The sequence below is a fragment of the Triturus cristatus genome, chromosome 1_2, assembly GCF_964204655.1.
Source record: "Triturus cristatus chromosome 1_2, aTriCri1.1, whole genome shotgun sequence".
Lineage (NCBI taxonomy): Eukaryota > Metazoa > Chordata > Amphibia > Caudata > Salamandridae > Triturus > Triturus cristatus.
Genome location: NC_140580.1, coordinates 474,987,666 through 475,002,986, shown reverse-complemented (window position 1 = coordinate 475,002,986; position 15,321 = coordinate 474,987,666). Strand labels below are relative to the sequence as shown.

The following is a 15,321-nucleotide window of genomic DNA, read 5'->3' as shown; positions in this document are numbered from 1 at the left end:
TGCAAAGTCTACCATTTCTGTCTCTAGTCAACGGTCACTGAGAAGAGAAAGTGTCAACAAGAAATGTTCTACGACTACAGCCCATGAGCACACTTCAGGCAACCAAGTATCAACCTTATACTATCATGAATGGCTTAACATAAAGTCATTACCTTTTATTCAGTGTTGAAATTCAACTGTGCTGTTGAGTACAAACCATTTTTTTTCAAGTATTCATAACCTTAAATAATAAAAAATGTGGATAATGGTAGGAAAAAACAGCAATCTTGGTAAGCCCAACACCTAAGGCTTCTTACCTAGTGGCTTGTATGGTGTAGCTGGAAAGGCACAGAAATATGTGCGGAGAGTAATGTCCCAATGTCTGTGACCTCCCCTCCTATTCCGCTACCTTCTGTGTGTGGTCGTAGTGGAGACAGTGGTTGATTTATTGGGTCCACCTCTATGTCCCATCTCTTCCTATACTTGTTGAATTTTGGAGACCTGAGAAGTTCACATGATCATTATTCACCTCTTGAGGCTCACTTCCTGTACCATTCTTTCTCCCTAGCAAGATTTCCTCTAGAGTGGGTATGCCCCTACTGGCCTCAACACTTGGTTTTGTTCAATTCTGGATGACTGATTACCACCTTACATTGAATCCTAACAAGTTCCTACTCATTCACCCCATTCCGTCTCTATTCCAGTTCAACACTGATTCTATTCATCATATATCTTAAACGTCTCTCCCACCAATATTGAAAGTTACAAATCATATGGATTCATTTGTTTTGTTCGTCTTCACAAGCACAATAACAACATGGCTAGATTTGCTCGTTTTCAACTCTGACTAATTTGGGACTCAACTAATTCATACCTAAATGGTCCTATAAGTAGTAATCCAAGCCACAGTACTTTACAGTTTTGAATATGGGAATGCACTCCTGTCTGGTATTCCTATCATGCATTCCACTTCCTTCAGAGCTTTCTTGAATGCAGCATCACATCTGATCTTAGTGAATGACAATTATAGTCACTTTACTCGTGTGTTTCACTCCTGGAGTATGCTTCTTAATGAGGGCGGTTTACATGTCACCTTGGGTAATTAGTGCATTGATTCTCGCACTACAGTCACTGGTCGAGAAATCACAAATCTCAGACGGTACTCTCCAACTCCACACTCCAGCACCAGCTTGCTCGAAATTCATGTTTAGAGGAAAAAAATACATCCCTTGAAACGGTTTCTCTCTGCTGTACATCAACAATCTGAAATGTTATTCCTCCTACTATCCACATCAGTGCCTCTCTTCCTGCATTAACAGTGAAACTAAACAGTTCCTTCCAGACAGTCACTTCCTTTCGTCCTTCTACTAACTGCTGGACCTCTGTTTTTTAAAGCTAGGATTCTCCTCAGCATGCCTGTTTGCTTCCACCTTCGTTTTTGATAAATGTTATGTATTTGTAGAGACAAAGCTTCCTGTCAAGTGGAGTACCCTACGCTATTTTGTGCATTGCTTTGACTGATGTTACATTGTTGTCTGTATAATATTGTTGATGTTTGCGGTATTCTGCTACATATTGTGTTTCTCGCGCTACATTGTTTTTATACTCTGTACAGTGCCCTATTTAAATCACTCTGATGCTTCAATACACCAAATAAATACATAAAATGGATTGAAAGTCAAATAACTGATTATAATGGTGAAAAAAACCACATTTACCTGCTAGTAGACCTTCTGGAAGAAAATGGACTTTTAGGGCAGAAGTGAGGAGCTGTGTTAAGTTTGAGAGATAAGTATTGTTCCTGTGGAGAGGTATGTCAAAACAGTTTATTTAAACATAGAAGGCGTGCTGATTTTTTTACTTCATCGGAATCCGCAAAGCAGGCATCACCTAAATATTGTTTTCTTCAAGAATGAATTAGCCAAATTATTTGTATACTACAAACACTATTATATGAGTCACCTTCTTGGGTTGTATTAAAAATACAGATAAAGTCATCTCGTGAAATAAGTCCTAGAGTCTTTTCTGGCCTCCCAATCTTGTTTTAAGCAATTACACATTTAGCAAGTGTGGTCTGTACTTTGCTGGCCCCAACAGTTCTTTAACTCCTTCCGTGCTCATGACGGAACCACGCCGTCATGAGCCACGGTTGCCGTGTGCTCATGACGGAGTGGTTCCGTCATGATGCGGCCGTTGGCGGCCGCGCCGCCCACGCGGCGCTAATTCCCCGCCTGTGCGGGCGATTAGCGCTGTGGGCGGAGTCATGACGGAACCACTCCGTCATGATTACAGCCCAACCGTGGCTCATGACGGCGTGGCTCCGTCATGAGCACCGGCCCACCGCGCTGCCCCCCCCCCGCACCCCTCAGCGCTGCGGCGGAATTTCCGCCACAGCGAAGGGGTTACATTTATGTATCTTGTTGTGATTGCTCATAAGGGCTTAACCATGTGTATTTTTTCCAAAACCGGAGAATGAGGGACGATATTTCCTGATTGTTTTAGAAACTGGAATGTAGTTCAGTATCTGCCAGGCAATAGTGTAGCTTTTAACAGTATACGAAGAAACTCAGGGAATTTTCATAATGTTTCAAAAGTATCAGCGTGCAGTGTTCTAAACAGCACTTAATAGTCATAAGGCCTTACATAAATCGTTCTAAAAAATGGTCAACATTTTTCTAAAAAATTTCAACTCTGAAACCTCTTGGTAGCTGTTTTTGTATGTTAAAATTAGGACCTCGTGGAACCAGCACTAAGGCCATCAAAGCTGAAGTACTCCACTCGGGCACGTCTGTAACCACATTTCGAAAAACCGCTGACCGCAACTGTGCAGCCCAAGAGACTGATCCTTGACAGCCAAGGGTTCCACTCGAGTCTTTCTGGACCCAGGAGTGTTGTCTGAGTTCAGATTGGTCACTAAAGATGGACACTTACCTTCTCCAAAGGACCCGCTGGATCTGCTGTGTCGGAGATCAGTAGCCCAACCGCAGCTGGCCTTCCACTGCCTCAAAAAGGACTTCCAGGGACACCGACCCCTGTGGCCAAAGTCATCCCACCTTACGTGTTGACCAAGGAATAACAGCCAGGACACCCCCATTGTCCACACACCACCCTGAGCATCTTTCAGCATCCTCAGACTCCTGCATACTGAGCTTCAGGACCACTGAATTGAAATCTGTTGATCTTGAATTGTGGTGGGAGCATCCAGATCCTGGACCCTCCTCCCGCTCTCCATAAGGTCAGCCCCCTCTCTTCTCCAATTCAGAAAGCACTTAAAGACGTGGCTTTTCAATCCGTAGGCTCTTTTTCTTTTCTCTCTCGCTTACCATTATTCGCAGGGCTAGCGCAAAGACACCTCCGGGTAAATGCTGCGCTGTTCAAATTGGCTAACATAACATAAAGCATGGAACTGTAATCACAACTGCTTTAGTGACCAGGTAACTGTCAAAATACTCTTTAGTGCCCCCCCCCCCCCCTACCTTCTACCTGTTAGATTTGGTCGCCTGACTCTAGCCGGAGTAGCCGAACACTACTCTTTTAAACTTTTCCAAACTTTATGGTTACCAATGCTTGTTTGCTCTTCGGACTAAAAAGTTGAGTTTAACGTTCTCTCCAGAAACCTCCTGATATTTTGCTCATTTTGGTGTCTAAAAAAAATACAAATATTATCTAGTTTTGTACATTGGTGCCAGATTTCATTTGTGATGCATGACTTTCTTATTTCATTTTTTGGTGTTTCTAAATGCTTCACACTAGCTCCTTAGTATAAGCTTACCCAGGGTTGAGCTAAAGGTTTTACAAAGGAGCCCAGCTGGACGCAAAAGCAGTGTTTGAGTGTATTACATGCAGCGGCATAGCTTGGTCATTAAGATTCGGGGAGGGGGGAAGAGGCATGGGGTGGGTGGGTGGGTGAGCGAGCTTCAGATTTCCCAACAGTCACGCTGGAATTACTTGTTAAAACACATTATATGAGAAGCAGGACATGAGGGGGGATTAAGAGGCAGTGGAAAGAGAGCGGAGGGTGAACTGTTAAGGGCACTTTAAACCAAACATTTTTCAAACTAATCAACATTTTTAAAGGTCTTCAAAACAGAGGTGAGAGAGAGTGTGTATGTGCATGTTTTTGTCAGTGTGGGCATGCAAAAATCCCAGGTGAAATCCCAGCAGACACGTCATCATACCTGACTAAACGCCCTTTTAACTAACTATTTCCTACAGAATACATTTTTTACGGGGGTCCAACACCGTAAACACCCTCCCCGCCCCCCCCTGAAGCTATGCCTCTTATTACACAGTAAAGTCGCACAACCATACAATATATCACACGCCACAATCCTCACATAAAGAATAGTAAGATAATTAAGAAACGGAAAGAAAAGAAGAAAATGGATAAGGGAAAAATAGGCTCACATTCAAAGTAGATTTTGCTGCGAGATTAGTCTAACTGAAAATAAATCGGATAATTTAATAAGGAATGTGTTAAGATGAGAAATTCATACGATATAAACAGATGTTTTAAAACCTCTTCCTGTTAAATAGTGATTATGTACAGGTCCATTGAAAATGATGATGGGTAGGGTTTGGGATCCAAAATATCTCTCCTGATATTCTCTTAAATGATGAAGGCATAGGCTCCTTCAGTTTTATAGTTTGCACAGATATCAATCCACTAGAGACCTCTCTCCAACATGAGATGATTTGCTGAAATGCAATAACTGCATAAAGAACAAATATATTATTTAATAATCATGTCTATACAAGCAAAAGAACCTAAAAATACATTTTAAAAAAGTAAGCGCTCCTCTTGAATGAAGGATTACCCTAATTGTTTGTTTTAATTTGGCCCAGAAAATTACATCATGTAGCTTTGGCCTGCATTTTCTGTCCTGACCAAAATCTAAAAAATATTCCTCAGTAAAAAAACACAAGCAAAAATTGATTATTTCTGTATACAATGCGTTTATGAGATGAATAATTTGATGTATGATGGTCCAGTGTACGTTTGATATATAAAATAGGCCAATGTGCTTTGCACTGCAAACACTCCATAAAAGTATGAACAATAGACCATACAGTTTAAGGTGGAAGAGATATTCCTCTGGGGTGAGCCAAAGTGCACTCTATACATATTTTAAAGATTAGTAACAATAGGTAATTGAGACAGCTGTGCTCTCATGCTAGATCTAAAAACAGCATACGTGAAATCTCCTATTTCTATGACATGTTCACATTTATGGAACATTTTATGTATTATCATCTTTGTTTTATAACATATTTTATTGGTTTTTACAGTGTTCATGAGGCATATAATACATTCTAGTATTTATTTGTTTTTCTGTTTCATTATGGTACAAAGCCATGGAAGCTCTCCCATTTCTGCCCCACTTCATTACAGATCATTGCCATGAGCTAAGGATTAACATATTGCTGCTGTTCTCATGTTTAGCTGGGCTGCTATACCATCTTTGCCACCTCCCACCTTATTATTCTAAGTACTAGTTATTCTCGGATGTATCGGGGGCAGCTTGGGGTCCCCCCACACCCAGGGTCTGTTGCACCTGGCTCCTTTGAGGAGACAGTCCTATAGGAGTTGATTCCCTTGATTCGGGTTCTGGGTCTTTTGTACTATTTACCAATGTTTACCAGGCCCTGGCTCTCTCTATTGACCCAATCCCCCAGCGGGCATTCATAAGGAGGGTTCTTTCCTCGCACCCCTCCCATTTTTCAGATTCTTTTTTCCATGTTGAAATTCGAGGTCCCTCAGGGGCCTTTCAATGCCTAGTTATTTCTCTTTTAGCCAATATCTGGGCTAAATCTGCTAGTGGCCCATGTTTTGGAGGTGTGGGGGAACAGGCCCAAGAGACAGTGAGCAGGTGCACTGAGAACCAGGCGCTCTATATTCGCCTCAATTGCATTTGTGATTTCGTTCCAGTGATTCCTTAGCACCGGACATGTCTAGAGCATATGGAAGAGTTCTGCCCCCAATTCTCCACATCTTGGGCATCCCATGTCTACCCGTGAAAAAATGTGTTAATACTTCCCGGGGTGAGGTATGCCCTGTGTAGTATAAAGAAATTAATTCATCGGAAACTGGAAGCCTAGAGCCGGGGTCGAGGTACAGTCATGAGTAGCTGAGCAGCAGCATCTGGGGAGCAGTGAGCTAGACTAGGAGGTCAAGGGCTACTCACTGGGGCCGCGCAGCGGTCTCCATTAATAGTCCTGGGACGTGTGAGGTGCTAGAATGGAGGCGGGAAGGGCAGAGAGCGTAAAACCAGCGGGAAAACGGCGGGAGGGGAATGTGAGACACAACTGAGCAAAACCAAGGGAAGCAAATAAACCTTAAAAACCAACCAAAGGAAAATTGAAATCACAATGTCACCAGGCGGGCCCGAACTGGCAGCCTTGAGACTCTGGGTGAGGCACACATTCCCTAGGCTATCTTTTTTTCCTTGCTGCAATATGTTTTACTCCTGCTTCATGTTTAAATTGTAAAAGAATAAGTGCTTTGGTCCAAGTTTTCTTCAGAAGCCCATTAGTGCCATTGCAGAATGTCCGGGTTTCCGATACCAAGGCTATCTACTTTTGATTGCGATTCATGCCTCCTTCATCCACCACCGTTCACCCAGTGGCCCTATTCCTCTTTTGCGGGTTCCTTTTCATCACCTTTTCACTGTTTTTTTAATTTATTTTCCTTCCTCGTTCTTTCCCTTCTGCTGCCTTTCTCTCTGTTCTTCTGGGTGAAAGTATGGTAATTAAAGTAAGTCCCGGTCCCTAGAAGAGAATGTCAGTGGGCCCCATTTACAACCACTAGCACGTCTATTGCCCTTGTCAGGAATACACTTCCAAACGTCTCCAGTGTGACAAGATTGGAGAGGAGTTCCTAATATCCTTAAACATGTTAGTTTGCGGGTACACAGATAGGGCATTCACTCCCTGGATCTACCGCTTCCTGCCTACTTCCAGATCTTGTATGCATATTTACTTAAAGGTAGTAAAATCAGAGCCTTGCTAGAATCTTGATCCTGGTGTAACAGAAGCCCTAACATGGGAGAGGCTATTGCCAGAGCTCTGATGTGAGAACGCACTGCATGGCACCCAGAATCATGGGCTGTTTTCGAAGGTGAAACTATCCATGGGCATATGTGTGCCCAGTACCATTTCTGTAAAAATTGAGTCACTGCCCCCCACTGTTTAATATGCCGCATATTGAATTTTCTTTACTATATGTAGAAGAAGAAAAAATTGTCCGTTTTAATTTTCAACTTATTCCTTCAGCATTTGCACCTGCAGGGAAATTCCTTGTCCAGAGTTCCTGAGGATTTCTTCCAACAATTCACAAACCTTGTTTGGTTGGATTTACGATACAATAGACTTACGAGCTTACCCTCAGGAATTGGGGCTCACAGGTAGGACAGTTTGATATCTATAAATAAACACAAATATTTAACAGTTTTCTTCTTGGACCTCTCTTTCTCTTGTCCCTGTGTTTCCTTTATAACTTGTGACAATTGTTTAATAATTGGAATTATCTTTGTTTCAAAATGTCTTGACGTTGGCAGAATGCATGCTAGTGACAAAATGCGCCATAGAGGGCAAGAGGGTGAATTCCCAGCAAGGCACACTCAATCTTGTATCCTTCCATAGGTTAGTAAATTGAGTACCATATATTCAGTAATTATAACATCTCCTATTTACTGCACTTACAAACAGCAGAATTGCAGACTTAAGAGGCATATATAACACCAATTATTATTGACTTAATGTGTAGTGTGGGAGGCAGAATAAAGGGTTAATGTGCTATAGTCGAGCCCCTGTGAAGCCTTTTTTCACACTAACTGGCCTATCCTTTTTGCGAGTTCTCTTTCCACCTTTTGGATGGTGTGCAGCATTTTATGAGAGGATCCCTGGCAGCGCTGATCCATGTCCACCCACTGCACACTATGTGCTCCAATGATGCTGGGAGGGGTACCTGGCAGAAGGTTTCTTTCTTATTGCACTGGTGTATTTGCTGCAGCAGGTACTGAGATGAATGCAGAATGCTGCCTTGATATGCCTGACGGGACATAACCTATTACTCTTTTGTACAGAGGCTTGTGCATCCTCAGAACTTGGTGCGCAACACTGAGACTACAGCAAAGGACCTGCCTAACTCCAGCATTCAACACTTCTCAAGCATCATCCTGAGTGCATGCAGTAGGAGCAGACCATGTGGTCCTCTCATAAAATAAGCCCTGGGAACGTGGGCAGTATTTCTCAGCTTTATCTCTGGTGGGCATTTGGCTTCTTACAGTACCAGCTTTGCCCTCCAACTTAATCTACTATGGAGTTTCTTAACAATATAATGATCTGGTAGTCAAGATCTACTGCAACCTGATCAGCTACAACAGCTGCCTTTGAGACATTCGCCTTCATTGGTCCTATTGCCTTCTTGTTCTTTACTTTCCCTGACTAGTGAGTTAATCCCTTTTCAGTGAATGTCATCATTCTTCATCATCGCTCATCCTGTCTGTTTTTGCCTATTATGCATAGCATGCTGCACGTTGTTTCTCCGACATAAACAATAAATGGCTTTTCAAATTTGATAACAAATCCATTCATTTGGTACGAGTGAGGTGGGGTTGTTATGCTCTTTTCTGTCTGTTCCTGTTGTTAAATATGGTGACCAGGTCATGTTACCTGCTTCCAGCACCAAAGTCAATAATAAAGCCAACTGCATATATACCAGGATGTTCGCATGTAGATAGAATTTGCTAGTAATCTATTGTCCGGCCGTGGGAAGTCCATCTACTGGCATCCCATGCGTCTGCACTGCACCCGAAAACCAACAAAACTCAGAAGTAAGCCAAGACTTTATAAAGTATTCCTGCCTCCCCTGTTAGTAGCTCAGCCAAGCTCAAGGTTTAAACCTTTCCTGACCTAATCAAAGATGTATGATAGACCATTATACAATTCTAATCTGGTGGAATAAAGCATTGATATGTCAAGCAGGAAAAAATTAAACAAGCTGAGAAAAAAGTGGTTGATGCCTCTTGATGAGAGACAATCTGAATAAGACATGTAATGAAGGTCTGTTGAAGGCTGTGCTAAAATTACAATTCAATATACTGTCTCCAATTTTAATTGGAGGTGGTCCCATTGGTTGAAGAGGGGTATATGCTTAAAGCTAAATAAATGTATGGAGTAAAAGATAAATGGGCTGCTCTGTTTATGGAACATATGATTAATATGTGTCAGAAATGGCCTTATTTATTTGGTAGAGGGGCACCCTTGTCCAAATCAATAAATCCACTGTGGTTAAGTCCAAAAACAGTTCTGATAAAAACTCTGCTCAGCCCCTGGTAGCAATGGCACAAGCAGCAGGCAATCACTGGAGAAGTGAATGCATTGTTGAAGCAGTGCCAACAATTTTAAAGTAAAGAACACAGCACAATAAAACTTCCAAACCAATTTAGAAAACTAGAGAAACATTTTATGTGCAAAATGATACCAAGGCCATCCAAACAGGTTAAGGGGAACAATTGATTTGGGTTTTCAGGTAAAAAGTGTGTAAAAATAAAATCAAGCACTATGGAAAGACAACAGTTTGCGGTGGACCTGGAACTAGGCGCAATGTAACAGTGATGCAATGGAGCAGAAGTCTTGACACACCAAACAGGTTGTCCCAGACAACTGTTTTACCTTCAGACATAGTCTCCAACTGCTGGGAAAGCTTCTTCTGGTTGTTCTTCCAGCCTCCAGCTCCTCAGGACAGTCTTCTGGGCCGTAGGTCTCTGTCCAGTTGGATCTCCTGCAAGATCGAGTCCTCTTTAGTCAGCTGGTCCTTATTAGAGTCAGGAGTTCTTCTGCGTTTTATGTCCCTAAAGCAAATAAACAGAAGGCCGATCACTTGACCCTTAGAGAGCAGATCTGTCCCTGGGTGCCAGCAGGATTCAGTGGTCCTTAAGTCCCATTGTGAGTTCTCTCCTTCCAGCATAGAGCTAGGAATCCAGATTCTTCTTCTACCAAGGCCTTCTCTTCAGACGGAGTATTCCCTAAGACTGGACTGTTCTGAGGAGGTGGTGGTGGAGTTGGCAGATTTATTCTGAGTACTAACCGCTGGTGGATAGATGAGTTCTACCACCTAATCCTAACAGTTTTCTCACAGCCCCCTCCATCTTTTGCAGCACTTCCTCTTTACCTAACTGTAAAATTATCCAGCAACCCTACTTCAAGTTGGCGGGACCCAGCTGCTATCAGGCAGTCCTGTCTTCAGCTTCTTGCCTACTCCATTGCCTGACAGGGTTAAAACTGTTTTTCCTTCCTACTGTGACTGCCACTTAACTGTCTAGAAGGTTCCTGGGCATGCATAGAGGAAGCCCTCATTGGCATCTCCAAGTCAAACGATGTAGTGCTAAAGCTGCCCCATGATCTTTTCTGCAAACTGTTCCTGTCTACTCCCAGATAGCTAATCCCTGCTAAGTGGTCAGCAGTTAACCCCTATTGGCCTTTACGGAGTAGTGCTAAAACTACCCCTTGTTCTGCTCTGCAGACTGTTCCTGTCTACTCCCACATAGCTAATCCCTTCTAAGTGGTCAGCAGTTAACCACCATTGGCCTTTACAGATTCCAAATGCAAGCCATTGTCCTCTGAGTCAGTTATGAGCTCGTCCATTCAAGGATGTGTATCTCAGTTCAGGTAGACTAAAGTACATTTTTACAGAGGTTATTTTCTGCCTTAGTTATTAAAAAAAATCTGACTTTATCATTAAGTTAGATTCTAAAACAAAAACAGGAAATAACTGTTTAGGATTTTTTTCAGCCATTTCCAAAGCAAAGATGGATAATAAAGATTTTAATCTCATCTAAACCTCAAAATCTTAGCCTGGCCTACATGGCAAAATAGCTTTTGGGTTTAAGTTTACTGTTGTGTAAACTGAAAATTTGGCGTAGGTCTACAATTTTAATTTTCCCAAACACGGGTGACCCCAGTTCAATGCACCAATGATGAATGTGAAAGACAGATTATTGTAGCCCTGCAGAACACTACTAAACTGAACCCTAGGAAGTGATCAGGGGCATAGGATTTGAGGCAAGATGACGGCCGAACCGCTGGCCGAGTGAGCTCTCGTAAGCCTGTCCCTCCGGTACCTCCCAAAAGAAGAGCGCGGCTAACATGGAAAACGGTGAAATATAGAGGAACTGATATCGGGAATGCTGTGGGACTTGCTCACGATTCAGTGCTCTGTGACGTGCGGCTCCCGATATACATATTTGTGCTCACAGCTGGTCTGGTGCCCGATCGGTGGAACTTTTTGGCGAGCAGCTTAGGGTCGGGATCGGTTAGCAGCCCTGGAAAAGATGCTGCTGAAGAACAGCAAGAGCGGAAAGACGCGCGGTACAGGAAGCAATACTGCCCCGATCAAGCCCCCGGAAACCGCCCAGGAAAAACAACGATGCGGACCGGCGGGAATCAGTTGCAGTCCAGCAAGTGTTGGTGGCACAGGGAAAAAAGTTACTCCCACAATCTTTTTGGCAGCCAAGAAGGGAAGGAATTTGGACCTGGAAAGAGAACACACAGTGATATTGGCTCCAGAAGAGGTGAACCAGGGGAATACGGGGGTCCAGGACTGAGTATGGAGAATGTGGAGAATTTGGAGAATGTGGAGCAGGAGGGGCAGGATGACGCCCTGGGCAATTTCCCACCATATACTGCTGGGGTTGATGGGCTGACGGGGCAGGAACTGCAGGCTTCGGCACATGGTATAATGAGTGGGATTATGTCAGAGGCTGGGTCTTTTGCCTCAGTGCCCAAAAGACAAAAATCTGTGGCTATTGGTAATCTAGGAGATAAGCTGCCCATACATGAGGGCAGTGCCGGTTCAAACCTATTGGAGACAGACAGTGGTTACATTGGTGAGCCCTTCTTTTCACTTTCAGATCATACTAATTTGTCAGGGGATGAGTCACTGCAGGTATCCGATGACCCTCCAGGCTCTACAAATAGGTGATGGAGCGAAACCAGCAGCATATGTCAGGAAGAGGAGACCCCGGGAAGGCATAACAGGGTATCTGGCTCCGGGACAATTCGTAAAAAAAAAGCACTTTCTACTTCATCCTTACCACTTGCACCTGGAAGACCCTTTGACTCTGTACAATTCCCGTAGACAGAGCAGGTTAATACTGCCAACTCAGGGGTCGTATTAGGAGGGGGGGTCTGAGACAAGACCAGTAAAACGTCTGTAGAACGCCCAGGAGATATTTTGCTAGCAGTCGTATACGAGACAATGATGTCGCACAGAGAAGAAAGTCGGGCTGAAAGTAAAAAAACTCAAGGTGCCTGTTGAAAACCGCAAACTTCAATCCGACGGGTGGCGAAATCATGCTCCGAGATCGCGGAGAGGATTTCCGAAGCTGAAAATAGAATCTCTACATTTGAAGATTAGATGACAGGGCAGAAAGCAACTACGGTAGCATTGATGACACAAAAGAGCGATATCTCTTGGAAGCTTAAGGATATGGAAAATCTCCTCCGCCGCAATAATTTGAGAATTCTTGGTGTGCCTGAGGGCATGAAGGCTCAGACCCCCGGAAGTTTGTTGTAAAAATTTTTACAGAAGCCTTTCCGGAACTGTCACAGTGGATTTGTGACACAGAGATACAACGTGCCCATCGGTTCCCTTTCCGGCTAAAGAATCAGGCAGGATCAAATCAATCCACTATCAGACCTAGAGCAATATTGATATGTCTATCTAATTTTCTATCTAGACAGGTTCTATATGTCTTGGCAAGGGCAGATAGGCAGAGAAGGGTGGATGGGTGTGAGTTTTTTGGCCACCCTGACTACTGTCACGCTACTGTGGAATAAAGGTGGCAGCTCAGGCAGCTAATTAATCCTATTCAAGGCAAGGGTGCACAAGCATTTCTACTAAATCCAGATAAACTAAAAATAATATATAAGGACAAAACGAGATTTTTTTATCTCCGGATTAAAGGCAAAATAGTATCTACAAGAAACTAAACTCTAGGGGAAGGATAATTTAAATGGCTGGTAATCTTGCTAATGTCTGCAGAAAGTCTGTTTTTCTTTAGATAGGGTGTAATCTTCTAAGATTTAAAACTAAACCGCGCTTTAGATTTATGCTCTTTGTTTATTCCGACATTGGTTAATGGTTTTCTTTTTACCTTCTTTATTAAATATATTATGATTTGGGGGGTTGGTGAAATCGGAAGAGAGAGGGGGAAGGGCGTCATTACGAGGCTCTCCATCACTGTAGACCGTTGGTTCTATCAGCCTCCATATGCGGGAGGACAGGGGGGGGCTTTCGCTGGTAGAGGAGGCAATCGAGCGGAGGTGGTGTGGTTTCTGGTCTTGGGGAGGGGGGCGGCTACCATGGGGGGTAGGATAAGGAGGGTGAAAATTCTAAATAGGCCAATAGCCAGTGCAGAATTTACAAAAGGAAAGGTGACAATGTTATGGGAGCGAGGGTGTGTCTGCAGCAGGGTTGAACCAGGTAAAAAAAAATGGCAGCTACATCTTTTTTATCAGTATGCACGTTCAATGTGCGGGGACTTAATGAAAGGGGTAAAAGGCAAAGAGTGGCACGAGAAATTAAAAATATCTCTCCTGATGTGGTTTGTCTCCAAGAGACACATGTCACATGGAATAAACATAATATATTAAAGGAGATGGAATATGAGCGTTTGCTCTGTACGTCGCAAGGTACTACTACTAGAGGGGTGGCTCTTTTCTCTAAGAATAATATACTAACAGTAATTAGAAGTTTAGCCGATAAGTATGGCCACTGGGCTATGATCGAGTGTGTTGCTGCTAACGAGAAATGTACAATATGTTCTGTATATGGATCTAATAATGATGAAACCCAGATTATTGAATATCTGAATACAGAACTGGCTACTTCGGCGTCACCTTTGATATTGGCGGGGGATTTAAACATCCAATTGGGGGAAGTGACCCAGGGGTTGGAGGTAGAGAAATGTCATGGCAGGAAACCTAAGGTCTATAAAGCTTTAAAACAGCTTATATATGAACATGGTTTAGTTGATGTATGGCCTAGGTTGAGACATCTAGATCCAGGATATACACATTATTCTTGTTCCCATCAAAAATTAGCCAGACTGGACTACTTTTTTGTCACCAAATCGTATTTAGTAGATGCACATATACAGCTTTTTCCCCGAATCACCTCGGTTCATAACCTTGTTCTTTTAAAACTTAATATTCATGGCCTGGTATGTTCTTGAGGGATATTTTCCTTTGATAGGAAGTTATTATTAAATGAGGAATTTATTAGTCACATACGACAATGGGTAATTCAATTCATGGCCATAAATTGGAACTCTACAAAATGTGGTATAGTTTGGGATGCTATGAAAGAAAGACTTAGGGGAGAGATATTGAGCTTCGGGTTACATGTTCAAAAACAACTCAGACAGCATCTAATGGGATTATATGATAATTTGCATCACGCAGAATATGCACTGATAGAGGTGGTCCATGGGAAGCTAGATACCGTACAGGCACAGACGGAAGTGGCTTGCTGTAAAGCCAGGATAAATGAGGAGTGGGCTAAAGACATAGCAAAGAAATATCATCTCCTCAGGAAAGAGTGCTATGAGTTTGTGGAGGCAACTGGTAGATGTTTGGCCAAGAAAATTAGATGTAAGGTGGTTAAAAACACTATCACAGGAATTGAAGACTTGACCGGTAAAATAGTAGAAACACCAGAGGAGATAATGGAGGTATTTCGGGCTTTTTATGAGGGGCTATATTCTGAGACTATTAAAAATCATGAGAGACTAGAAGAACTCCATATGGATCCGCATAGGAAAACACTAAATGAAGAAGATCAGGGAGCTCTAGAGAAACCGATTACTTTAGAAGAGCTTGTTGAAGCTGTGGGTTCATTAGCAATAGGGAAGGCTGCTGGTCCCAACAAGCTCCAGTTGGAAATATATAAAATCTTGCTAGCAGAGATAAAATCAGATATGCTGACAGTATTCCAGGAAGCACAGAAGGGGGATGCCTCTTCATCATGGGATGCAGCCAGTATCATCATCTTTCTTAAAAAAGATAAGCCACCCACTTTACCAGGGTCGTTTAGACCCATTTCACCACTAAACTGCGATGGAAAGATCTACGCAAAAATACTGGCCACATGACTGTCTCGAGTGATTACGCCTTTAGTTTTGATACGCCAGCATGGATTTATACCAGGGAGAAGCATGGTCAACCATATAGACAGAGTTACTGCATTGGTAGTCTCTGCCATTGTACGGAAAGTGCCACGTGGAGTGATTTTATTAGATGCTGAGAAAGCATTTGACCGTGTCTCCTGGGAATTTCTAT

General features: G+C 42.9%; 1 protein-coding gene across 2 annotated transcripts in view; it reads left to right on the top strand.

Moving 5' to 3' along the window:
* Window positions 1-15,321, top strand: part of LRRC27 (leucine rich repeat containing 27) — a 440,921-nt gene that overhangs the window by 89,139 nt on the left and 336,461 nt on the right. For both annotated transcript variants that reach the window (XM_085606197.1, XM_085606198.1), the window contains one exon: window positions 7,252-7,382. In XM_085606197.1, coding sequence (XP_085462323.1) covers window positions 7,252-7,382 — 131 coding nt within the window. The remainder of the gene's footprint in view (window positions 1-7,251; window positions 7,383-15,321) is intronic.